The 26,454-nt window shown below is 45.2% G+C and overlaps 1 protein-coding gene across 1 annotated transcript; it reads left to right on the top strand.

Annotated features, from left to right (window-relative positions):
* Nucleotides 1-2,315: 2,315 nt before the first annotated feature.
* On the top strand, nucleotides 2,316-26,249 carry LOC139664375 (cadherin-4-like; the record flags this gene model as incomplete). Its single annotated transcript, XM_071543178.1, has 8 exons — nucleotides 2,316-2,320; nucleotides 2,809-2,989; nucleotides 6,869-7,013; nucleotides 8,907-9,079; nucleotides 11,735-11,872; nucleotides 17,310-17,495; nucleotides 20,706-20,962; nucleotides 26,089-26,249. Coding segments are annotated over exons 1-8 (1,246 nt in total), but the record flags the coding sequence as incomplete, so codon positions are not given.
* Between the last annotated feature and the right edge of the window lie 205 nt (nucleotides 26,250-26,454).

Genomic DNA, 26,454 nt, shown 5'->3' with positions numbered 1-26,454 from the left:
CGTGTGATTTATTACACACATTATTAATCATTAGGGCACATCATGGCAGCGGCAGTTTGTCATCACTTCGCTTCACATGAACACTGAACTGTCCAAACAAGCCTAGTGTGAGAATCGGAGAGTGAAACAATGTTCAAGTCTAATCCTTATTCAGAATTGTTAGATGGCATAAACAAAAATCTCTGAGCATTGAAGAAAGCACAGTTGTGCACGCTCGAACGCACCCGTGTGTGCACACATTCAACCGCGCGCGAATATTTGGTAGAATCACACGAGTGCAATGTCTCTGGCGCTGTCCCTCAATGGTTTTCAGTGTGGCTACGTGAACGTTGTGGGAGGGAGAGTTAATTGGTTGGAATGACTGTGGAAACATGCAGCTGAATCTCTTCCCCCCAAGCAGGAGGACTTGGAAACGGGTGGGAAATCAGGGGGGCGGGGAAAACCCAAATGGAATTATGGAGAGCTATCACTTCCTAACTGGTGAGGATTTATACGCCACTGCCAAGGCCAACGGATTGAAGTAATTTCATTTTTCATGCATGGCTTCTGTCCCCACGGAAACCTGAAGCGAAGAGAGAGAGCGAGAGAGAGAGATGAGAGAGCGCAGCGGAGGAGAAGAGACGAGAGGAGGAAAGGGGAGGAGTGGAGATGAGAGAGGGAAGGAGTGGGAAAGGAGAACAGAGGAGAGAGAAGGAAGAGAGGAGAGAGGGAAGGAGAGGGGAGGAGAAAAGGGAGATGAACGAGAGGGGGAGGCAGTTTGGCAGTGGAGTGTGTAATCATTTCTTGTGTGTTCTAATGCAGTGGGAGAGGTAGATGGAGTCAATGCGCTGCGATCCCTTTGCTTTGCCTATAGAGGAGGGTAATGGCGGTACATTGAGAGTTCAACTGAGCTGCTAGCTGGATATTTGTTAGTTTGTTGCTGTTTAATGGGCAGGGGTGCTTTGAAGTAATAGCAGCCGATGCCTGCAGCTCGTTAATTACCATAGCTGTCAGCTATAATTCACTGAGATTTGAGCGCAGCCCTCTGACGCTCTCCTCCCCCTATTCCCCAAAGAAAACACACACACAGACACACACAAATAGCATTAGTAGGATGTTATGACAGCTCCTCCTGCATTCCTACAGGGAAGGTGTCTATATCTGATCACATATGTCTGACTTCCCTCAGATAGATCCAGTCAAGGCTGGATCTATCTGAGGTGATGATGATGATGGCACGGTGACGATGATGGCGATGGTGATGATGATGATGATGATGAGCAGGAGGAGGAGGAAGATGATGATAATGGCAGTGTTGGTGATGGTGACAGGTTGTTATTCCGCCGCTAGGAACAGTTGAGATGACACCTGTCTAATACTGTATGTCCTTCCCTTGTCCTTGTTAGTTGCTCCAGCTATTTTCTCAGCAGGGCAGAATTCCTGGTATGTCAAAAGCGCGGCTAAATTGGTTCCATGAGTGGTGAAAGATGGAGACAACTTTGGACAGTCTTACTCTTAAGGTGCACTCATGGCTCTCTCCTGAAATAGGCATTGATTAGAAGAAAAAGGTCGGCGAGTTTTATGTGTGTGTGTGTGTGTGTTTCTATGCGCCTGCATACTGGTGTAAATGTATGGTTGAGTCATTTTGACGTAGTGGCTGATCTTCACGGGTTGTCATGTAGTTAATGGAAGGAGATGGGAAGCTTGGAGGTTTAGACCCTATTTGGGCGCTAAATTGAAAAACTCCCCCAATTACACAGCACTTCAGTCCAAATCACAGGCCTAGCAGTGCACTTAATGCACCTATTAGCTCTCTATCTGGAAAGGAAGACTGAACGAAGATACAGTCCTACTTCCTAAAGCACATTCTGCTTCCTATCTCACACAGTTATTAAATAATGCTCCCTATGTGTGTGTGTGTGTGTGTGTGTGTGTGTGTGTGTGTGTGTGTGTGTGTGCGCGCATCGTTGTGCGTATCCTAGTATTTGAGGTAACCGTCTCAGGCTATTATTTCCTCTGGCTTATCTTTGCTTTGTCAGAAATTGTTTATTTCTATGTTGCCTGCTGTCACTTCCCTAATTACACCACAATTACAACTTCACATTTTCATTTTCCCATTTAATTGTCATTTTTGTTCACAACATGTCAGTATTCTCAGTGCGGCTCCAGCAAGTCTTTATAAAACACTACCTGACTGTCAACGAAACAGTAAATATATGTTGATTTCATTTCTCCTCCCCTGAAATGTTGAATTGAATTTCTCTTTTGAAGCAGTCCAATTCTGCCAAACAGAATGCACAGCGCGCCATGCGGCAGCACTAATGAAATCCTCGAGCATGCGGTAGCTAGGAATGCCAAACTGTGATTAATGTGTGTGTGTATTAGTGTGTGTGTTCGCGAGTGTCTGTGTGGGTGTGTGTGTGTGTGTGCCTGTGTATTCCGATGAATAATATACAATATCAGATTGCAGAGATGATATCGTGAGTATAGAATCATTGAACTCCCGGGCTGTACATCATGAACTGGTCCTAGAATAATAAACACCTTGCAGTACATATTGCACCAACAGATGCAAGTTAGCCGTGGTAACTGTGTGTATTTGTGTTGGTGTTTATTTTTATGGGTACAAAAGAGAAACAGAGAGAGAGAGAGACACAGAGATAAAGAGAGAGGAGAGAGAGACAAACTCATCATCCATTGGAAACCAGTAAGAGACAGTATAGCAGGGAATGTGGCTCTACAAGATGGGAGATAGCAAAGTTCAAAATGTGTTGAAAACATGTTGAGATGCAGCTAGCAGTGTGATACTTTATTAAACACTTTACTGAGTGTTTCTCTGTTTGTTGTGCTGCAGATCCGTTCAGATCAGGACCGGGACATCTCGATTCGCTACAGTATCACCGGGGTGGGAGCCGACCAGCCGCCCAACGAAGTGTTCAGTATCGACCCGGTGGCCGGAAAGATGTTCGTCACCAAACCTCTCGATCGAGAGCAACGCTCTTCTTACCATGTGAGTCATCTCTCTCTCTCTCTCTCTCTCTCTCCCTCTCTCTCTCTCTCTCTCTCTCTCTCTCTCTCTCTCTCTCTCTCTCTGTCTCTCTCTCTCTCTCCCTTCTCTCACACCACACTCCTGTGCTCTTTCTTTATTTTTTTTTAACTTCAATTTATTTTAATTGCTCATTCTTTCTATCGCTTTCTGTCTCCTTTCTCACGCTGTAGCTCTTTCACACACACACACACACACACACACACACACACACACACACACACACACACACGTACATACCCACACAACAGCTATGACCTTTGAGATGGAACCCACTGGCACTATTCTCCTAATTAATCTACTAATCTAACCTACTATATTAATCCAATGCTTTGATGTAGTGCGGAACCACGCTGAGTTTATCTGTCTAGGTTCCTGTCTCTTCCTCTGTTTCTCTCTTTCTCTCTGTGTGCACCTGCCTCCATCCTTCTATTTATACGTGAGCCCAGTTTAAGTTACAGTCCCGTTGGGCTGGCTGGCCCAGCCTCTTAGTGGGAGCTGAGCAGATTTATACCCAAGAGAAGGCCTAATCAATGAGGTGATTTGTTAAGAGAGGCCCAGGCTGTGTGAGGGCTGCTTAAGTTAAACTCAATGTTGGCTGTAGAAGAAGAATAGTGTCCTTTGGTGTGGAATACAAGGAGCAGACAGATACTAGACAGGCCAAGGTAGAGATGTTTTCGTGAACAGACAGAGAAAGGAGTTGCACGTTAATGAAAGGCCTCTCACATTAAACAGTATGAGCACAGCAGCAAGGCAAAATGTTGAAGGTTGTCTCAGTAAGAATCCAAGCAGTTAAATTGTATTGTACAAAACTCGGCCTACCAACTCATCCTCAGTCCAAAGACCGTAATGACCTGAATCGTCAGCAATGCCATCCAGGCAAACTACAATGCGCTCAAAGTTAGAATATGACTTTGTGCACTTTCCTTTGTTTACTTCATATTTCATGCAAGGACAGAACAAAGTTACGGTCCAATTCTCCTTATTTCAAAAGAATGAGCTTTCTAAAATTCAAAACCAGCCATGCAACAAGATGCATTCTTATGAGAAAAAACCTTGGAGCTTCAGTGTTCTGGGTCTGCTGTTATCTCTATCAGGATGTTGCCTCTGTGCCAAATGCTGAGCCCTGCCTGGTACGGTCTGTTTTCTCCCCCTGCCTTTCAAGATAATAACTTTAATGTGGACCCAGAATTACATTTTGCCTTCTTTAAACACGGCGGTAATCTCTGACTCCTGCTGTTATTGAATTAGGGTGTGGGTGCATTTGGGGTGGGGGGGGGTGGGGGGAGGGGTGTGGGTAGGTAGAGATAAGGGCCTGGCTCCTAGCCTGTTACGGCGCAGCGCGATGCGATGGCGGCGCACGGATATTGGGTGCAGGACAGATCAGACAATGCAGTGGAAAAAGTAAAGTCAAATTAACCTTAGGGAGACCTGAAGATGCAATTTTGGTGGAGGTGCAGAGTGGAGCGAGAAGCGGACGGGGGAGAGAGGAGAGGACGGGAGGTAGAAGCAGTGAAGAGGGAGACACTGGAGAGGATCTTCACCTGTCTGAGGAGAAGAAGCCGATGGAAAACGCTCCTTATTCTATTTCCTGCCACGAGGAGACAGCGCAGCTGGCTGGAGGCTATTTCAGTTATCCGACTGTCATGGCCGTGTCGTGCCCAGCTAGCACTCCTCTCATCAGACACTCTTAGAGGGAAAGAGTACCCTTACCTCCTTTCTCCATACTTGACAAAAAATAAAAAAATAAAAAAATCTACGCATGTTACAACCTTTCGTCCTCCTACCTGCCTCTCTCCCTTTTTCTAACATGTTTCAACTTTCCCTTCTATCCAGTTTCCTCTCTCAACCCCTTCCAATTTTGTCACCTTTCCTGTCTCCTTCCTCCTCTTGACGGATACCCCTGGAATCAAATAGGGCAGAGGGTCCGTAGACTGTTTGTACACTGTTGTCTGATACTGATCGCTGACATTTTAACAGAATAAATATTCACCAGCCTATGTCGTTAGCAGCGGGATGTAGATAGTATCTGAATTCCAGGGGTTCTTCCTTCATGCGATATAAACTAAACATCCCTGGTGCTTGCAGCTGACAGGAATATCACTGAATAAGTCATGCTCAGGGATACAGTGATTCCCAGGTAAGATGAAACAAATCAAATCAGCTCTAGAAAGAACAGAGGAATTAATTTTGTTATGCCACCTCGGTCTGTTTGACCTTCGCTTGTGGTCTGAAAAAACAAACCGCAAACGTTTATTTTAATTCAACATTTTCCTTATAATTCAGTTATATTATCTGATTTATTCTCCCGCCTCGTTTCTATTCATTTGATTCATTTTTTTTCTTGCAGACTTCATTAGAGGGAAAGCACACTGGACATGTTGTACAGCATGTATTGATTTCAGTATTAATTCCATGTCCAAACTTTGTGTGAAACTCTAGTTGGCGATCCCATTGATCTGGGCACAGCTGAGCTGAATTTGAGATCGACTGACTGTGTTTGTGGAGTCAGATGGTGGTTAAGAGATTTTAGGACTCCCTTTCAAACAAACCAGACAGAGTGCTGGCCTGGGATCCAAGACGGTGATCCTGAAGCAAACACCTTGCCTTTAAAGGAGAGCCAGCTTCCCCTAAAATAAGATGTTTCTTGTTTTGGTTTCTGCCGAGACAAACGGTACTGGAGATTATGCGTAAAAGAGATAAGAATTCTTGGGCAACTGCATGGTTGTAAAAGGAATTTCTGCGAAAAACAAATATCTTGAATTTCACTTTTGACTCTACTTTATATTGTTTTTGGAATCTTTGGTTTTTAGGAAACCTTTTTGAAACCTTTATATTGTATAATTACACAATATATAACTGATCTTATCAATCTCTGTGCTAAGAAGAGAATTGTGGGGAAGTACTTTTCTCTTGCCCATTGGCCTTTCTGTTCAGCTGTTTGGTGCCATAAAAGGCCCAAATGCTCTGGATGTGACTTTTGACGTGCATCATTTGATTGAGTGGTTGTGAGGTCATTGGTGCTGCAGTGGTTGTGGCAGGTCAGTGTAGTGTTGGGGGTGTGCCATGTATTACGTGTCATCAGTGGGTGTTGTTGGTTGGACACGGGTGGGTTTCTGGTGTCCGAAGTGTGGCGGACTCGCTTCAGGCTTTGAGTGTTGTGTGCTGGTGGATGTCCGCTATGGAGGTACTTCTGGGGGTGTTGTTTGAACTCTGTGCGAACCCGAAGGGGCGAAATTGCTTTGTAACCGGAAATGTTTTTTATTCGCCCTTCGCGTGGTTTTCAATGGCAGAGAATAAGGCTTGCAGCAACTGTTTGTGCACTTTGGTGCATAGTGTGACTGGGCCTTAAGTGTAGTCACCTTGGTGGATAAAAAGAAGAGCTGCTTTTTATTTACTGGTTTTTCATGTTGATGTCTCCTCCTTTATTGTCCGCTTCTGTGAGTGAAGACAGTTGGAGATAAACTGAGAGGGTAAGGGTTTTGGTCATGTGCCAGGAGTGATATAAAGAAGTAATATTCAAATTAAATGTAAGCCTGCAATGATGAAAATACAGGTCAGTGTTAGTGTTGGATGGATACAGCCTTGTTTCTTCCACATCATAAAAAAAATAGCATTATTCATTCCATTCAAAACTTCTCAAAGTTTACATAAAAAAAAAAAAAAAAAGCAACTAAGTATCTTCTCATACAAATAAACAGACTAATCATAAAATAATAATATATAATAATAATATATAATAATAATAATAATAATAATAAATAATAACCAGATCATTACTTTCTTCTCCCATCATAATTCTAATCTAACCACTGACTTCCTTTGTGTCTCTGTGTCTCCCAGCTGCGAGCCCATGCTGTGGACATGAATGGGAACCAGGTGGAGAACCCCATAGACCTGTACATCTACGTCATCGACATGAACGACAACAGACCTGAGTTCAAAAACCAGGTCTACAACGGCTCTGTGGATGAAGGCTCCAAACCAGGTATTCACACGTGGATGGATGGACGGATGGATAGACAGACACCTGGATGAATGCATCAACAAAACAAGGAAAGAAATTTGAGGATGAGTGAAGAGGTTTCGGCACGGATGAACGAGAGTAGAGGGACTGGTAGATCAAAAGAGAGTGGTGTTGTTAAAAGTGTGACCACACCAGCAAATCTCCGATGCAACGGAAAATTTCCCATTCCTCTTGATTTACTGTAGCGGACAGACGGAGGATCTATCTCCTACGGTGGCTTTTCATTTCGCTGGCTGTGGTAGTGGCCATAAAGCAAAGAGGGTGCTCAGGCTGGAGAAGGAGATTGAGGATTAAATGTACCACGCTGTAGCACCGCTGGGTCATTTTATGTCTACCCTCAGAGCGGAAGAATTGGGGAGATGAGCTCTCTGTGTGTGTGTGTGCATGTATGTGTGTGTGTGTGTGTGTGTGTGTGTGTGTGTGTGTGTGTGTGTATGAGAGCCTGATGAGCCAGAGTTTATTGCATCAGAGGTGATCCAAAGAGGTGTCCAGGTACCCATTTTATTTATTTTCTTTCTTTCTTTCTTTCTTTCTTTCTTTCTTTCTTTCTTCCTTTCCTCCTTTTTAAACTTTAAGTTATTCTGCCATGCTGCTCTCCCCTGCCCCTCAGCCTTCACTCAAACAGCAGCAAGTCTCTGTGGCATGCATGACATTCAGCTGAACAATAATCATAAAAAAAAAAGAGTTTTAGAATTTAGAGCTCCAGCGGTTTCAATGGAAGGCCAATTACAGACTTGAATTAGTTTGCAAATTAAAGAGTCATTATGGAGACCTAATCCTGTCAGGCACAGCTTAGGACGCCTGTACAAAGGGTCCATATTAAACCCCCTAAGAGTGCAGCTTAATGAAATTACCCCAGCGATGTGTGACACGTTGTGATTCTTCATCTCTGTCTCTCTATCCCTCCATCTCTTGAAAAAGCGATGGGTACAGGATTGATAGTCACTCCACTTGGAATCAAACCAAATATGGAGCCTGTCCTTTTTTTCCCCTCTCTTTTCTCTCCCTTGCTCTGTTCCTGCTGTCTTTTTTTTTCTGCTCCCACTGAGAGGCCTTGAGAGTACTCCCTCTGGCCGAGTCATTGACAAATGTTGCTTTGAAATGTAATGAAGTTTGAAATGGGAGCTGCGGTTACAATTATCCTCGGACAGAGGCTGTCACTGGCATGATATCACTATCTCTGGCAATTAGAATGGGCTACAAGCATTGTGTGGAGGAGGGAGAGAGAGAGGGAGAGAGAGAGAGAGGGGAGAGAGAGAGATGGAGAGATTGGGTGACAGGCAGTGATCCCGCAGAGAGTTGCATGAGGGCGTGTAGGCAGAAAGGCAAGCAAGTGGTGCATTCATGGAAGGGTAGAGGGTTACTCTAAGCAAAGCACCTACAGTATGTGTGCATAAGTGTGTATTATGCGTACTTGTATGTATGTCCATGAATGTAGTCAAGGGTAAATTCAGTCTACCTACCTTTTTATTTACAGAACAGAGTTTACCCTCCTTTTTAGGCTGACATAAATCGGTATCAGGTAAATGTATGTTACACATTATAAATATTATCAAACAGATGTGGGGCATATACCGTGTAACAGGGAGCTCTGTCACTTACCCCCCACCTCCACCCCCACCCCTCTCTCTCTTCCTTAGGGTTAGTCTCTCTTCACTGTAAACTATCCAGTAAAGGCAACAGTGCCAAACAAACTGAGTTATATGAGGTTAGGGTCATTTAAGGGGGAAAAAATGGTGGTTGTTTGAATTATGGTAATCACTGGCCTCCAGCCTTTTTATTTACCACTGCATCACTGTGCATGTCTGTGTGTAGACGTACATGTTGACTGATTTTCTCCTCTTTCCTCTGCAGGCACATATGTGATGCACGTGTCAGCGTTCGATGCCGACGACAACACCACGGCGAACGGCATGGTGCGCTACCGGATCCTGTCCCAGACGCCGCACAGCCCCATCCCCAACATGTTCACCATCAACAGTGAGACTGGAGACATTGTGACTGTGGCGGCCGGCCTGGACCGCGAGGTTTGTTTTTTTCCAATTCCAAAGCGCTCCCGAATATGTCATGGACTTCTAGTAAATCTTAAAGAATGGGAAAACAGTGCAAAACCAAACAAAATAATGAACCTGAAGGATTTTATATTATATATGGCTGACCAAATATCTTTTAGTCGTTCAATTTACTGTGAACACTTGAATACTATGCACACACTGAATGAACTATAGATTCCCAGAAAATACACTTTTGATGTTTGTTTTTGGAGTACGCTTCCCAACAGCATTGTTTACCCTTTAGAGATGTGACTTATAAATGTTTTGTGACCATTTGTCACCACACACACACACGACTCATCTCTTTTAAAATTGCCTTCCTTTGCGGTCACCTTGTTTATGGAGCTGTAAAAGTTATGACAAGATCCAAATGTGTTTATTCTCACATGACACGGATGTGCCAGTGACAACTCTGCAAAGAAATCTCCGAGACAGATCATCCTCCCAAACTGTCACCACTGACAGACCTATTAACAACACATCACGCTGCAGTGGGCTTCTCCTGTTCTGTGTGTGTGCGAGGGAAAGATAGAGAGGGAATGTGAGAGATAGAATGCCCTTGACACCTGCCAGACAAATACAAAAGCCTATATAATCACATCTACACTCAATAAAACACAAGCGACGGAAAGAAGAAAAGGAAACTGATGGGAGTGAAAGAACGGAAAGCATGAGAGTGCAGGACGGAGGGGGGAAAGAATTGAGTGAGAATTTGGCATGGAAAAGAGCAGAGAAAATAGTCTGATAGAGACATGGAAGAAGGATGAGAAATGAAGGTGCCAGAGGGGGAGAGAGGGAGAGATAGATAGAGAGAGAGAGAGAGTTAGCAAGAGAGGTATGAGGGGAACATGGAGGAAAAATGTCTTAGCTGAACCTCTGCTTGTTTTTCTTACTCTGTCTTATCTGTACACTGTTAATCCAGCCAGTCACCCCTAATGTGGGATTAAACTCCTACCCCCATAGCACACACACACACACATACACACACACACGCATATACATATACATACATGCACACAGAAACGCACACACACCTCTGTTTCTCCACATTATGCGCGCACACACACACACATACTTCTACATATATGTGTACACACACAGCTTACGAATATACCCCTGAATGTTTTCCCCTGCCGTTTTTCTTAGAGAGCAGATAAGAAAGTCCCTACTCTTGCAGGAAAAAAAAAAAATCAGAGTCGCATAAATACATAAACATAAATACTTAACAGGAGGATGAGTGCTGCTACAGAGCATGTTGTGGTGCTGCCCTGGTCCACTTTTAGTTAGCAAACTTTGGCTAACATCCTCTGAAGGTTTCTGTGTCTCCCTCCCATCGATGGAGAAAGGTGGCGAAAACAGAGGTGTATTTTTGGCGGGCCTCCTCCCTCACTCCTCGGCTCCATCCCCTGCTGTCTCTTATTGTCTCCGCTGGCCTTTACTTTTGAAATCCCTTGTTCCTCCCCTTATGAACTCCTACGCCGCGTCTCTTCTAGAGGTCTCTGACGGTCTGTGGTGGACTTATAAGAGCTTGTTGACAGTAACAGACCTCAGTCCTCTAGAGGAAGCGGGGAATGCTGTGGTGTTGTCGCAATGCTGAGAGGTTCAGAGGAGCTCTACATAATTACTCCCTTGTCTAATTAGTGAGAGCGATGTGTACACGCTGTACACTCTCGCTGATGGGACAGTCAAGGAAGGCACAGCTTCTAAACAAGATGTGGAGAAACAGAGGTGTGCACATTTGATGTGTGTGTGTGCATGTGTGCGCACGCGTTCGTGTTTGAGTCCGTACTTGTGAGTATGGGTGTTAATGAGGGTGTGTGTACGAGGTTGGAGTTCAGCGTCTTGTCTAGCATGGAGATGAGAGGAGCGGAGAGGAGCTGTCTAATCCTCCTGATGTGGCGTCCTGGCCTAATTGGGATATTTACTCAGTAATTAGCAGGTGAGAGAGACACTGGGAATGTAATTGGGAATCTCAGTGACGAGACACATTATCCAGACAGGCAGCTCCCGGGCTCCATCCTTCCTGCAGCCCATTAACTACACCCCGGGACAGAAGTAGAGACGGAGGAGGCCGGGGGAGAGAGGGAGGGCGGGGAGGAGGGAGGGGAGCCGCACGCCTAGAAGCACACAGAACGCACACTCGTGCAAAAATACAAATAAGAGAACCATATTTCAGCTTCCAGTGAAGTGACGTTGTGTCATTTCCAAAGATGAGCTGGCATTTATCATTCTCTCAGATTGTTGCTCCATGGATACTCCATTAATCTCTGTCAGTTGGATCATTGTCTTCACATCTGTCCATCAGTGATACTGAATAAGCCACGTCTTTCATGACACGCCCGTGGGGAGGCTTCACAGTGAAGCCTTCAGATGGTGTGAAGTCTGGATACGTTCCGCTGCGGAGGTTTCAGCACCGGGAGCAACTCAGCCGAGTGAAAGACTTCACCCTTGTGTTACTGTGTTTCAAATAAGCACCATGGACAGCTCCTATAGAACAGAAAACAGGCTTATCCCCTTGGGAAAAGTACGTGGCTGTTGCTGTAGACTAGAGGAAGAGCTCTATAGAAAATCCATAACTTTTTGCCGGTGAATAACTGCGCACTCTGTTTTCTGTTTCCTCCTTTACAGAAAGTGTCCCAGTACACCATCATCGTGCAGGCCACGGACATGGAGGGCAACCTGAACTTTGGCCTTTCCAACACCGCCACTGCCATCATCACCGTCACTGACGTCAACGACAACCCTCCCATGCTCACCTCCAGAACTGTGAGTGTGGAACGGGGGACGCTAGGGATAAGGGAATGGGAAAATGTAGAGATAGGGAAAGCAAAGCACTTTGAATTGCCCTGTTGCGGAAATGTGCTATATAAATAAACTTGCCTTGCCTTGCCTAGGGAGGAGGAGAGAGTTTGGGAGAAAGGGAAGAGGATGGCAATGTGATGATGGAGAAAGAGAATTAAAAGGGTGGAGGGAGGGAGAGAGGGAGGGAGAAAAGGAATGACTACAAGGGTGTGTTATATGCTTGATGTTGCACAGGAAGATTTACACAAGGACAGTGAGGGAGGGAATTAAGTGCAAAGGGTATTCACTTCGTTTCCTTGTAGAGAATGCACACACAGACATGCACACTCTCACACACACACACACCAAGAAAAAAAAAAAATCCATATCATTGACTTTCATCAGCAAGAAAACTACAACCAGCATATTGTTAATGATGATTATTGTCATGGTAATGATATTTAGAATGATGATTACAAAAGGTCATTCTGGAGACCAAGGTAAAAATGAAAGTCGAAAATAATGTATGTAATGTTTCATAACCCTGGCAGCGCAATTTAGCAAGGCTGTCACTGAATGAATTAGTCAAAGGAAGAACTAGTGTTGTCCAAACATAAATGAAGAAGTTTACCCCACCGCTCTCTCACAGCTTCATCTCCCTCTGGTCGTTTCTCTCCGTCCCAACTAAAAGTTCGGGGCTGGGCGGGACAGCTAAGGTGGTAGCAGTATTACATACTGACAGCTGGAAAGTGAGAAAAGGGGAAAGAGGGGAAGGGCAAGAGGGGAGAGTCAAAGTTTTTCTGTGCTGAGGCAAAGACATGAATATATTTAGTGAAGGAAAAAGGGTCAAAGGAGGCACTGTCAGTCTGTCAACTGGCTGTATGGTTCATGTACCCTACATATGTATTGTACAGTGTATTGTATTAGAGCTTAATGGTGTGATGAAAAGTCTTTCGACATCTAGGTGTCAGTATGGCTTCGGGCATCAAAATTAGTGTGTGTGTGTGTGTGTGTGTGTGTGTGTGTGTGTGTGTGTGTGTGTGTGTGTGTGTGTGTGTGCTTTCCCATCACTAGTGGTGAGAGGACAGGCCTCTTGGGCAGATAAGGTGCTTAGCTCTGCAACTGCAGTGATAGCGGCTGTGGCAGTATCAGCAGTAGGCTTGGCTCTAGGAGGGGGTAGCAGAGAAGTTAGCATTAGCATTTGCCCTGGGGGCTATTAAGACCCTTATGATGATGAGTTAGCGTCGGCGTTAAGCATGTGTCAGCCATAGAGCTCATCAGAGAGCTGCTACATCACACGCAGCAGGGGAAGCACAGAGGGGAAACAACACAAAGGAAACAGTGAGCAGAAAGGTGTACAAAGACAGGAGAGAAGTTGATGAGTAGACTCCATGCAGAGGTGAAGATGAAAAAATGGAGAAGAAAAAGTGATGAGAGAGTGATGGGGAGAGGAGAAAGAATGAAGGATTATTTAATATTTTCTCTTAGGAGATATTTGCTACAGCAGCGGTGATAAAGCACAGACATGGCCCTCTGTAAATCAGAGGCCGTTCCTGACTCGGCATCCCCCCCTGCATTAGGAATCTCTAGTGACGCTGGCATATTGATGATAGTGGCCAGTAATAGATTGATATTCTCTAACTGTATTCCAGCGTGTTTAAGTGCATTTCCATCATCGCCACAGAGGGAAGTTAATGCTATCATGGATATTGATGATAAACTTTAGTGGAGGTTTTGGAGCCGTGATGAGCAGAGCACTTTTACCCACTCCCTTCATAAATCACCCATTTTAGTGGTGGGATAACATAAAAGCCATTTTGTTGAGAATGCAGGCCATTATGCAAATATTTAGTGTTTGCAATAAACCCCATAGATCTTTCAAAGTGTCCCAGAAATAGAAAGTTTGGGGAATTTGTCTTTAATGTTGATGATTAATATTTCATCACGCCTATCAGAGGCTGGCCTATTTTTCAAGGCGGCATGGGGTGGTGTATGTGTGAGACTTTCGGTGCTTATTCAGGGCCGCATACGTGTTTGCATTATTTGTGTGTTACAGATGGATGGGATAAAGTGAAAAAGTTATCCCTCTCTGTTTGTTTGTTTGTTTATGCATATATGCATAGCAAACCATGAATATATCTCATTTGGTATGGGATGTCTCATATTGTAGTAATGTGGAAAACCCTACCCTCTGTGATCAGGCAATACCTCCTTGGCCACCTTCCTGTTTCCCATCCTCACAAAGTCCCTATGATGAAGTTCCCTGTCACATCTCTCCCATTCCTATCTCTCCTCTCACCTCCCCCTGCCTCCTTTACTCCCTCCTCACTGCCAAGATAGAGACAGAAGGGTGGGCGTATTGGCATGAGGTGCTTTGTCAAGTGTTGTGAGAAAGCCAACTGTACTCTGTGCCAATCATAATCAAAGAGTTTGCCGGTGCCCCTCCTCTCCTTTATTCCAACAGTAGGGGGCGAGATACAGCAGCATAGAGAGGGGATGAAACCAGAATGGAGGGGAATACCTGATCAGAGAATATCTGGGCCTCTGCTGACAATGACCATGGTCTTACATCCGTTCATTATTGAAAAGGACATTCCTGCAGTACTCTGCTATTGAACCAGTAAGAGTTAGTCAGAGTCAAAGCTGTATTCAGCTAATAAATCAGTGGGAGTCAGAGTCAAGGAGCGAGAAAAAAATCCTATGGGTTTTCCTGGAGAAATTAAAAGAGAGGAATGGGTGTCTGTTCAGAATCACAAAAGTCGTAAACCAATCCATTATTGAAAACGGCACCAGCAGAAGTCCAGCTCCTTGCTGTTGTATCAATAAGAGAGTGAGGGTCAAAAAGAGATTATGAGAAGAGCAGTGCTTAATTTGTGTCGGATCCTGCCAGACCAGGATCCGGCACCTCGCGGTTTTGGACACTTGCATTCTGGTACCTATTTGCATGGACCCGGCACCTGGTGGCATGAATGAAAGTTTTGGGGTTTTTTTGTCTGCCATGTAATACTCACAATAGTTGACTCTTCTTTCCTTTCCCCTCCCTTCCAAAATCCTGTCTCATTTCCATATGAAGACAGGTGATTACCCTATTAGAAAGTAACAACAAGCGCGTAGTAATCACGTCACACATGAGTGAGCTGCTCTGCAGAGTGTGTTATGGTAAACTTCAGACAGCGTCATGACTAAAAGTTGAATTTGCTGTCCATATGTCCACTGTGTGGACTATTTTGGAAAACTAGACAGTCTGGGATAATCGAAATTCATATTTGCATAGATGACTGCGAAACAGAAGTGCGGACCTGTAAGTCCCACAGTTAAATTTGCGGGCAATTGCACGTTATGTTGAGTGTCCAGAAATAATTGGTAATAACATGAGAATTGGTTGACGTGAAGGGCTGTAAGCCACATCACTGTGGGCATTTCAAAACCAGCGCGGTCCAGCTGAGTGTCGCATTTAGGCCGACTTCTAGCTGCACCACGACACGTTTTATTGCATTATTCACTGACATTGTTTCCTACATTCAAAATCGATATCCTATGAAAGTATTTGTATTGAATATTGATGCGTAACTACATGAACCAGAATTTCTCTGGTAAATGGTTGAAGCCATTGCAGTTTCCTTTATGTATGATTAGGATGTCTCATAGTAGCCTATGTGGGCATTTTTATGTTGTGCACAGTGCAGTTATATCTTTAGTCTACTACTTGAAGGGCAGGTTTGTAAAAATGAGCATTATGTAGCCTATGCAATAATCAAATATTGTTATAGGTCCCCAGTAGTCGGAGCTCTAAGGTCATGTAGTAATGTTTAGGCTGTTAGGTCTACAGTAAACTATATGGCTGCACTGAGCACCACCGTGCCTCCAGTGCTTGTTGTCTTGATATGTTCCGGAACCTTTTCCCTCCACACCGACTCACGGGAACACTGACCCCTTGGTGTTCCGGGACCTCATCATTTACAAATTAAGCACTGGAGAAGAGGAATCTTAAACTGGGCTATTGATGATAAGAGCTGTGCTAGACCCTTTAAAGTCTTCCACATCAGAACTGGTTAACACTAGCCTTTAGTTGTTGCGTGCTGAGAAAGACCCTCAAGGGCCCTTAGGAGCTCAAGAGCCATCTCTGAGTGAGGAGTGCAGTTATGGATTCTCTTGTTATTTAATGCCACCTCCTTCAGACCAAAAAACTTTTTTTATTGAATTGGCATTGGGGAGTCCTTGAACCAAGCCACAGTAATAAACCACACAAACACACCACACACACACACACACACACACACACACACACACATACACACACACATACTGTACAAACACATTCACTCTCACACAAACATACCACAGCCTGCCTACTTATCCAATGCGGGCAGTGCATCAGGACCACCCGGACTTGTCTGTTGTCGTAAGAATGTCATTGAGTCTCTGAACAGCTCTCCTGACACAACCCCCTAATCTGTCCGCTGCTGTCGGCTGTTTGCTGGGTTGATGTGAGGGTTGCCAGGCAGGGTATTATGGTCTGTTGGAGTGTTTGGTCTGGGGCTTTGCTCTTTGATATCCTACACTCACATAAGCGGCTCAGTGACTCTTTCACGCCTGTTACCCATGGCGACACGGTGACTGTGTGGTGCTACATGCCTGTTGCCTCCAGATGTGAGGCGATGACACGCCAACGCGCAACACGCTCACCCTCTGACCCCCTGCGATTGGTCAGCAGTCGGTGGGGTGGTCCAGTTGGTGGGGCAGGGAACGGTGGGCACTTCTGGGGATAGCAGTATAGTTGTTGCTGTTGTTGTTTGGTCTTTGTGTGCTTCATCCCCTGAGCCCGGCTGGCTTTGATCAATCCCCACCATAACGGACACATGACAGACAGCGGCTCACTCCTCATCAGGCTTATCAGGACAAAGCACATGTGTTTGTACAGCAAGGGGACATCTAAAAGCCACTCATACAGACTCAAACAGCTGTTTCAACCCTCCCCACTGCAGGCTCCTTTCTGTTCATCCACCCTATCCTCCCTTGTCACTCTGGCTTTCAAAGGAATGGAATATTATTGCTCATCAAGCATGGGGAATGGGAATGCAGGAAAAGCGAAAAACACTGAAATTGGAACAGCGCTCCTGTGTGCGTGTGTGTGTGAGTGTGTTACTGTTTGTGTGTTTGCCGCTTGTTTACCACTCAGGGGTAGGGAAGAGGGGGATCATTAAACTTACTGTACCTGAAAACCCGAAAGGAGGAATAGCTGCTGTGTAAAGAAAAATGAAAAAGAGAGATAGGCACTCAGTGGCAGTTTGTAAAAATTGTCATCCTCAAATGGCTTATATGAGATCCCAGAAGGCCTCATCCACAGTGGAAATAAAGATGCATAGAGGCACCATAAGTGTAAGTAAGTGTGGTAACATTTTACTCTCTCTCTGCCCATCAGTTTTCCGGTGAGGTCCCAGAGAACCGGGTGGACGTGGTGGTGGCTAACCTGACGGTGATAGATGCTGACCAACCTCACTCCCCCAACTGGAACGCCATCTACAGGATCATCAGCGGAGACCCTTCTGGACACTTCACCATCCGCACTGACCCCGTCTCCAACGACGGCATGGTCACCGTGGTGAAGGTAAGACGCCAGCCAATCGGCACACGCCCAGCTTCTGTCCCTATGATAACGTGTTATCATATTTCTGTGTTGCATGTCAGATCAGTTTCCCCTCTGGACGTTAGGCGCAGGTAATAATAGTAGACTTGGATGTCAGCTAAGGACAGATTGGGGTCTTTGCCTTTCAAAAGCCCCTTTATGTCCAAATGAGCGATTGGAGGCCGCCGCGCCCTTCAGAAACAGGCACATACGCTCACACACAGACTTAAACACAATAGCTGGCGAGACCATTGTAGCAAATTAGGTATTGATTTCTCAATTACAAAGGCAATGGTTTTTATGCACTCATAATGTTCTAGCTGCTGTGGTAAATGACAGCAACAACAAAGCCTTGTCTTGTTACAACCTGCTATGTTAGTGTTAAGCTCAGTTAGAGGTTGTTTAGTTCTTCGACCCATTTACCTACAGGGAAAAATACATAATGGTTAACAGTAAACACTATCCATATGAAAGTAAAATAGGCTTATATTCTTTGTGTGTATATACAAAGGATTAAGGACATCAAAATGTTCTGATCTGCGCGTCACGGCATGACACTTTTACTCAGCAGCACTGTAAAGCATTAGCATGTATGAAGAGGTATATGTGTGTATTGTGTGTACTGTTTGTATATTGTTCACCCTTTAATGACTTAAATGTACTTATAATGTAGCACATGTTTTGTGGAAATAACTTGTTTATTTACGTGACCCTGCGGACCCGAGGGTATTCTCCTCGTGTCTCTGACTCCCGCAAATCGGATCTCATATCCTACAATAATATTTAAAAAATAGCAATAACATCTCTCTATAATTCCCACAGCACCCTGAGCCCTGAGCAGTGGCATTTTGCTTCTCTTCATTATCTCTAGATGACTGCCTTTTATAATCCATTCCTCTCCACTCACTCCCTGATGTAAAATTCAGCAGGCAGCCGTAAGCTTCCGTAGTGACCCATGGGAGGTTATCAGGAAATCATAAAATAAGAGACAGGACGCCTCCTGGGAAGAACAAGGAATAGACTGTCTCAACAAGTAAACAGAGAGGCTTTGACTCGCTCCAGGGAATGGTTACCAACCCTAATCGGTTTTACATCAGGCAACCTGTGATAGGTAACGCCGAGAAGCGGCAAGGAGGCTCTACCTTGGTGTTCCTGTTTTTACCAAGGCCGAGTAGAGACACATCAACGAATCACACTGACATCTAGGTATGCGACAATCTCCCACCAGGGACCCGGGCTCCTCTGTAAACAAGGGCTGAGGTCTTAACCAGAACATGTCACACATTTAGACAACTCTCTGGGGAGCTTATGAGACGGCATTCTCGTTTTGGAGAACGGTAATAGAGTCGGCACACAAACAAGCATGCACATAAACACACAAACACACCCGCTCGGTTCGAATGAGTCATTAAGATATGTAAATCACGGCTTATGATGAACATGGAGGATGACAGGGGGAGTGGAGAGGAGGGGAGAAGCAAGCTGAAGAAGGATTTCCACGGATTGAGAGATGCAGACCGTAGAGAGCACGGATCACAGGGAGAGGAGGGCCAGAGGTGAAAAGAGGGGGAGATGGGAAGTTAGAGTAAGGCGGAACAAATTAGGTAAAAGGGAAGGAGAGGAACGAGCGGAGTGATGTAGAGGAGATGTAAGATTTGATAGCTCATGGGCAAGAGATGGAAGCCATGTTATTGACCTCTCACCCCTCTGGCTTCCCTCAGGGTGTGTGTCTGTGTGTGTACATGTGTGTGTGCGTGTGTGTTTTAGTCCGCCTACAGCTATACTCTGGACCTCCCTGTGCTCTGAATACCACTGGCTGTGGATCAAAGAGCCTTGAGCGTGGTCAGCCTGTAAATGGGATCCCAGTGCACCATAGGGTCACGCACAAATACACACGCATGTATTTAGATTCACTCATACCTACGTGCACACACACACACACACACACACACACAGGCATGCTGTAACTCCATCATACACGCTGGCGCGCACACACACTAGCTTGTCTACTCCAATGCCCTTGTCAACCAAGCTCCCTGATTACAAATGCTTTTTTATATCAACGCCATGCTGCCATACTGTCCACTGATAACACTAAGGCGATGCAACATACAGATGTGCTCAAAGTCATTATCATCACCATCAAAAGCAACAGACACAAGCCTTGCGGCGGTAATCATCAGCTGCCTATCTAGACATGTGCCAGCAGTACCTACAAGCAGCATATTTGTTCTCTTTTTTTTTTTTTTTTTTGCTTCTTGTTGTTGTCATTTGAACCTGATCGTGTAGTCTTCATTAGGAGAGCACAGAGCTGTCACTCTGGTTTAGGCTCAGCCAGCAGAACCCCCTGTAGACCACACACACACACACACACACACACACACACACACACACAAGCACACACACACAAATACACGCACAAGGTAGAGCCATGACAGCACCCTATGAATAGCCTAAGCCCTGCTGCCTCTTCTCAGCGGGAGTGTGCGTGTCTATGTGTGTGTGTGCACAGGTGTGTGTGTGTGTGTGTGTGTGTGGGGGTTGGTTGGGGGGGGGTCCTCAAAGTTAAGAGATAAAATGGGCCCAATTCATCTGAGGACTGCTCAGCACCGCATCTGTTCATTTATCATTTCCTTTATCACCAACAAGGTTCATCGCAGATTCCCCCAGCCACAGGCGGAAAGAGGAGAAATGATGACAGGGACTTTAACACTGCAATCACCATAACATTTACCCCCACTGTGCTTAGCATTGTTTGGATCCACTTAAAAAAAAAGTTTTACCCAACAATTCGAGAAAAAGCTTTATACTCTGTGACGAACACAGTATCATGTACAGAATGTGTTCATTATTAGATTAATTGAGATTTGCCATATTTCTGTAAAATTGTGTGTGTGTGTGTGTGTGTGTAGGGGGTTGAGGGGTTAAACTGAGCTGATGTTCTAATGATGAAGCAGAATCTTATATATTGCCGTGTTAAATTTATACTATAGAGGATATGGGTGCAAAAATGCTGACAGACACAATGCTGTATTTGATCCCTCCTGCTTGGTTCCATGCTCCACAAACTATCTTCAAGTATTTACTAACAGAAGTAGACTGAAAACTAACAGCTTTAAAAGTTTTTACCACTTCTCTGATTTTTCTCCACCCTCACACTGTCATTCACCCTCCCTCCCTTCCTCCCTCCAGCCGGTAGACTTTGAGATGAACCGTGCCTTCATGCTGACAGTGGTGGTATCCAACCAGGCCCACCTGGCCAGTGGCATCCAGTCCTCGCTCCAGTCCACAGCCGGGGTCACCATATCTGTCCAGGACGTCAACGAGCCCCCTTACTTCCCCACAAACCCGAAACACATCCGCTTTGAGGAGGGCGTCCCTGCCGGAACCAGCCTGACCACCTTCTCAGCCTCAGACCCCGACCGGCTACAGATGCAGCAGAGTATCAGGTACTGAGTGACTGGATTAAGATGGGAATACTATTGCACTAATTTTACTAACCTGTCTTTGGTTCAAATGACTCAGAAGCATTTAGATTACATTAGACAATTTCTATTGCATATGGTCAGTCTTTGGACCTGGAACAACATTGTCCAATTGAACTTTAAATTCCAGCTAGTTGCTTTGTAAGTACGTGTCTCGCAAAAATCCTCCCTCTTTATGCACCAGCAGCAGGCTAAAATGCCTCCTGGACGGGTTCCATCTCAGTAGTTAAGGGTCAAGGTTCAGGGATGGGGCTATATTTTGGCATTACCCATCTCTCAAAGTCTTACTGTGCAAAGTTTATGAGCCAGCGCAGAACTCTGAGTAAGGAGGGTAAGAGGGTTAATAGGGAGCACAAGCCTCTGGGGTAATCAGAGCTGTGTGCATTCTATAGGTAGCATGAGCACATGCATGACGCAGAGAGAGAGAGAGAGAGAGAGAGAGAGAGAGAGAGAATGAGGGAGAGAGAGAGAGAGAATGAGGGAGCAGAGAAAGGGGAGAGAACAGCTGGCCCGAGCCCAAAGGCCTGACACAGCATTCTGTCCACCTGCAGTGCTCTTGCTCTGCGCTAAGGCTCTGTGGCTTTTAAATGTAAACCAACCTTTAAATGACCAGCTGGCCTTTCTTCAGTCCTGCTGTCAACTTGACAGTAGCAGCGACTGCATTATGGCCATTCAAACCCAGATGTAATCTATTAAGTACTTTGCTCAGTATTGATGTTGCAAAAGAGCAGTGGCTTTAGATTATGATCGCGCAAACGCAGGAACGCATCCATCTCCACACACACTCACATGTAGAGCCTGTTCTTAGCAGACAGTGCAGATTACAATGGGTGTATTAGTGTGATTTAGTGTATAACTTGCACCATATAGTATGGTAATTGAGTTGATAACATGGCTGTGTCTATGACATTAATATCACCTCTTTCCAGCCCTCACACTCCACCAGCCCTTCCTTACCATTTTCTCTGGGGAAAAGATCTAAACAAATTTCCCAGCTAATTTCACAGCAAATGAGAGTAAATTGGGTGTACATTATAATTTAGGAAGACGCCAAAGTCACCAGCTGTGCTCTCTCTCTCTTTTTCCCTCTCTCTTTCTCTCTCTCTCTCTCTCTCTCTCTCTCTCTCTCTCTCTCTCTCTCTCTCTCTCTCTTGGTCTCTCCCTGTTAAATTCACTTTCACCTCTCTGGCTCCCTCTCTGTTTTCCAAGACCACTTTGAGACTGCAGTACATCTTAGAAATAAGTTTGCCTCGCACAAGCATACTGTGTTCTGTCACGGTCTCCTCCACACAAACACGCACACACCTACGCGCACACACCTACACGCGTGCACACACACACACACACACACACCAAACCTCCTTATTTTGCTCTCACCAAGTGAGGATCCATTTGCATCCATCTGGATAGGATCGCTATCAATCCCCTGCCTTACATCAGTTCCATGAAAGGTATCTACTCTGGACTGTTATGCAAGGACACTAATCGCAGCTGTTCCCTTCATCTCTTGGATTCTCATTATTCTGAAGAAATGTATTCAGGCGAAATGGATAATCATGAGCTCATTCCTGCCAATCAGCTAAAACCCGGTATTATGTTTGCATCACACTGTTTCACTTTCATCTTCACAGAGGCCCGGTCTCAATGTACACACCTGCCCCCATCGATCATGCAGTTACATGACATGTCTATTTGCATGGGAGTAGGAGGAGACATTTGGCTTTGACACAACAGTTTGTGTTGCGTGTAATTTATGGGCTACTTCTTTGCATATGACAAAGAGCTATATGTCTTCGTAAATGGATGGCGGAGATAGGTAAGGAAGAGAGGCAGAGAGAAGATTTAGAGAGAGCCATAAAAGTCGAAAGTAAGGTGAAAAAAGACCTAAGGGACTGCGGGGGGGGTGGAGTGTGGAGGGACGGGAGTGGGGAGCTGAGTCCAGGTCAAGGTTTGAGCTTGACAGGTGCTCATCAGAGGAGGGACAGACTGACAGTGTCCAGTGGGGTTGGGGGGTGGGGGGCGATGTGGACAGGGGCAGGGTGGGGGGGGCAGTAGGGAGAGTAAGGTATCATGCATCACCTGTCAGACACCGACCAGTAAGGTCGAGACATGGGATTGGAGACACTGGCATAAATGATTACCCAAACCGCCTTGGCTGAGCTCGAGACATGCATTTTTCATCCTCAGGGTCGGGGGTTTGAAAAATAAATGTCATACCTCTCCCTCCTGCTTGCTAAGATCACTAACCTGCCAGGCTTAATCATACACCCAGCCATACTCACACACCGACCAACTCCCATACGAGAGAAACTTCGGGCAGGAGGAGTGCTAGGGGAGGCTCTGGAAAGAAGACGCAGGAAGGAATAGTAAAACTTTCACACAAAGTATAACATTTTAACCAGATTTTTCTTCCAAAAGGCACTAGGGTAAACAAGAACTGTTTACCTTTCCAAGGAAATAGAAAGTGGCAGAACACTTCATTAAAAAGTTAGCGATGGGGACTGCCAATTGCCCACAGCAGTGTTGTTGACAGTTGGGATTTGTAAACAAAAACATTCAGGGTACTTCTGAGGCATTGTTCTAATGGCCAGAGTAGCCCTATCGTTTAATTGAATGCCATCAGAAAAACCTGATCCCAGAGCAAGGAATTTAATTAGGAGGAAATGGGCGTTTGAAGCAAACCACAGAGATTGAGATCAGCATTCAATATCCCACTGAGCTGCCCTTAACCTAGCTGATTTTTTTTTCTTAAGAAAATGACTAATTATACAGTGGATTGTCTTTTCAATGCATTGGAAATTGGCTTGGCTGGAAGGATCATTATGGACTTCATTTTCCTCATATAAGGTTTATTACGTCTGCGTTGAGGACTGTTTAGGAGACTTAATTAAAGTGTGGTGGTGGACTGAGGGCCTTGCTTTGTGTTGTGGCTTTTATCATCAGGGCTTGTGTTATCATACAGGGAACCCGGGGAAGAATAGGTTCCAGCGATCTTTCATAGACTATAATGGAGGTAAAGAGACAGAGGTGTCTTTCTCCTCCTAAATCTCTATTATTTTTTTCTACCCCCCCCCCTCTCTCTCACTCTCTCTCTCTCTCTCTCCCTCCCTTCCTCTCTCTCTCTCTCTCTCTCTCTCTCTCTCTCTCTCTCTCTCTCTCTCTCTCGGTTCCCCCCCTGCTCAGTGAGAAGAGCTCTGGTTTGTCTGCCCTCCACTGGAAAGACAGAGAACAGCTTTCTCCCACCCCAGATAGACAGGGTCTAGTTTGGCATGGCAAAGTCAAAAGAGATCCAGCCGAACAAAACCCACCGTAGCAAATTATTGTTCAGTTGGTAGGTATCAAGTTGATCCTAATGAGGGTATTAAAACCAGATCATACAGCCATGCTGCTACTTGGGAATGTCCCCATTTCGCTGTCCCTCTTTCCCCTCCCACCCATTCCTGAACCTGGCCCTCACCCTTTTATCCCGCACCCCCCACTGTGATGGACACACTCCAGTCCCGGTGGTGATTTCACAGTCTGCCAGTCAGTGGCCGTGGTCTCAGCTAGCCTGTGTGAAAAACACTCTGGAGCGCGGGAATGTCATCTCTCTGATCCCCATCCCCGCACTGCGCTACGCCTGGGATCATGCCCAGTGCCTGCTGGGAAAATCCCACCTCCCTCTCTGCAGGAGAGAGGAGATTATAGCCTCCGTCCACCCCCCCACCCCCACCCCCTCCATACCTCCATCCTTCCCTCCAGTCAAGGCTTCCACTTTCCTCCCCGTAGCTAGAAATGTACATGCATTATTTAATCATACATGAATAAACAAGTGGGCTGTACACTGACAGTAAGTACGGCTGATTATCAAAATATAAAAGCAAGGCTAAGGTCAAACCCATTTCAATTTAGATGGCTTTAAAAGTTGAAAGTATATGTCACGTAACAACACAGCTTCACGGCCCGAACGGACTTTCAGTAAATGAAATCGATGCGGAAACCTTGTTGCTTGAGGCCAAAGTGTCATCAGAGCATGGATGATGTTGCACATACGAAAGTGAGATTGCAGCCAGAGACGTGGCGGGCGATGAACCCCGGAACACAGAGGGAATGAGAGGAGGATGAGAAGATAAGGACAGGGATGAGGAAATGTATGAATACCAAAGCACAGGAAGATGAGGTGAGGCGGTATGGGTTGGGAGAGATCAGATAGAATTGAAAGTGCGGAGCGAGCCAAAAGCGACAGAGCCTGGGAAACAGGGACAGATACATCAGAGTGAGATTGGGGTTAAATCCTCGAGATGATTCCTTGTTCCTCTCCTGCCCTCCATCCCAGGTGGTGTCTTCACCTGCTCCCACATCCACTCTGTTTGATGAACAGTACAGAGATCCTATCATCCCCCCAGCCACCCACAGCCTCCCCATATGCACACACAATGCAAACAAACTCACTTGAATCTGTGCATGCAACACACACATACACACACAGTTGCAGTAGTGCTTAACTGGGGAGGTAATTGACTTTAACGCCTGGTACAGGGGAGTGGAAAATGAGGTGAAATTGACTGTAGGCTGCAGGCTCTGGAGGAGAAGTCAATGAAGAATTAAACTGTGTGAAGGTCAGGCCGGTGTGATTTTGTGGGCATGTGCGTGTGGGCAAACTGCGTGTGAACCACGGCGCTTGAAAGAAGATGTATAATTGCCTGTAAACTAGGGCTGGGCGATAATTCAATATTATCGTTTATCATCTTTCAGTGGAATCATATTGTGATGATATGAAGATATTTTAATATTGTGACACTCATTTCTGCTGTCTAAATTGATGATGACAAGCAAATTTTACTTAAAAACTCTCATAAAATGAGGTATGGTAGGAATACTATTTGAATATTTCTGTTTTGTTTGACATCACACCTAACATTACCATTCGGTTCAATGAGATGAACATTAATTTGATTATTTAACGTGATTTTGCATACATGAACCATATTGTGATATATATTGATATCGATAAAAGATTATCGTGATATTAATTTCAACCATATCGCCCAGCCCTACTATAAACACAGCTGTGCTAACTGTAGCATTGATCTGCTCCTGTGTGTGTTTAGGTATTCCAAACTGAACGACCCGGCCGACTGGCTGTCCATCAACAGAACCAACGGTCAGATCGTGACCACGGCAACCCTTGACCGAGAGTCCATCTATGTCAAAAATAATGTCTACGAAGCCACATTCCTGGCAACAGACAATGGTAAGAGCCTCTTTTTGTGTACAGTGTGTGTATCAGCCAGCCTTTCAATAAAAGGGAAAATAGAAGGGTTCAAGGTTCCTATTTCAATCCAATGTTACATTTTCTTATCCTTCTTATTGGAGCTTTTATCCTTACTCCCACACATGTATTAAAGTCCCTGCACAGTTGATTAAACAGCACAATAACTGAAGTTAAGAATTAATAATATAAAAAATATTTAAAT

This window comes from Centroberyx affinis, unplaced genomic scaffold (assembly GCF_046629955.1).
Source record: "Centroberyx affinis isolate AG114_WGS23_722 - 3 ecotype Tasmania unplaced genomic scaffold, CSIRO-AGI_Caff_v1 ptg004256l_1, whole genome shotgun sequence".
NCBI lineage: Eukaryota > Metazoa > Chordata > Actinopteri > Beryciformes > Berycidae > Centroberyx > Centroberyx affinis.
This window is presented reverse-complemented; position numbering and strand designations above follow the sequence as displayed.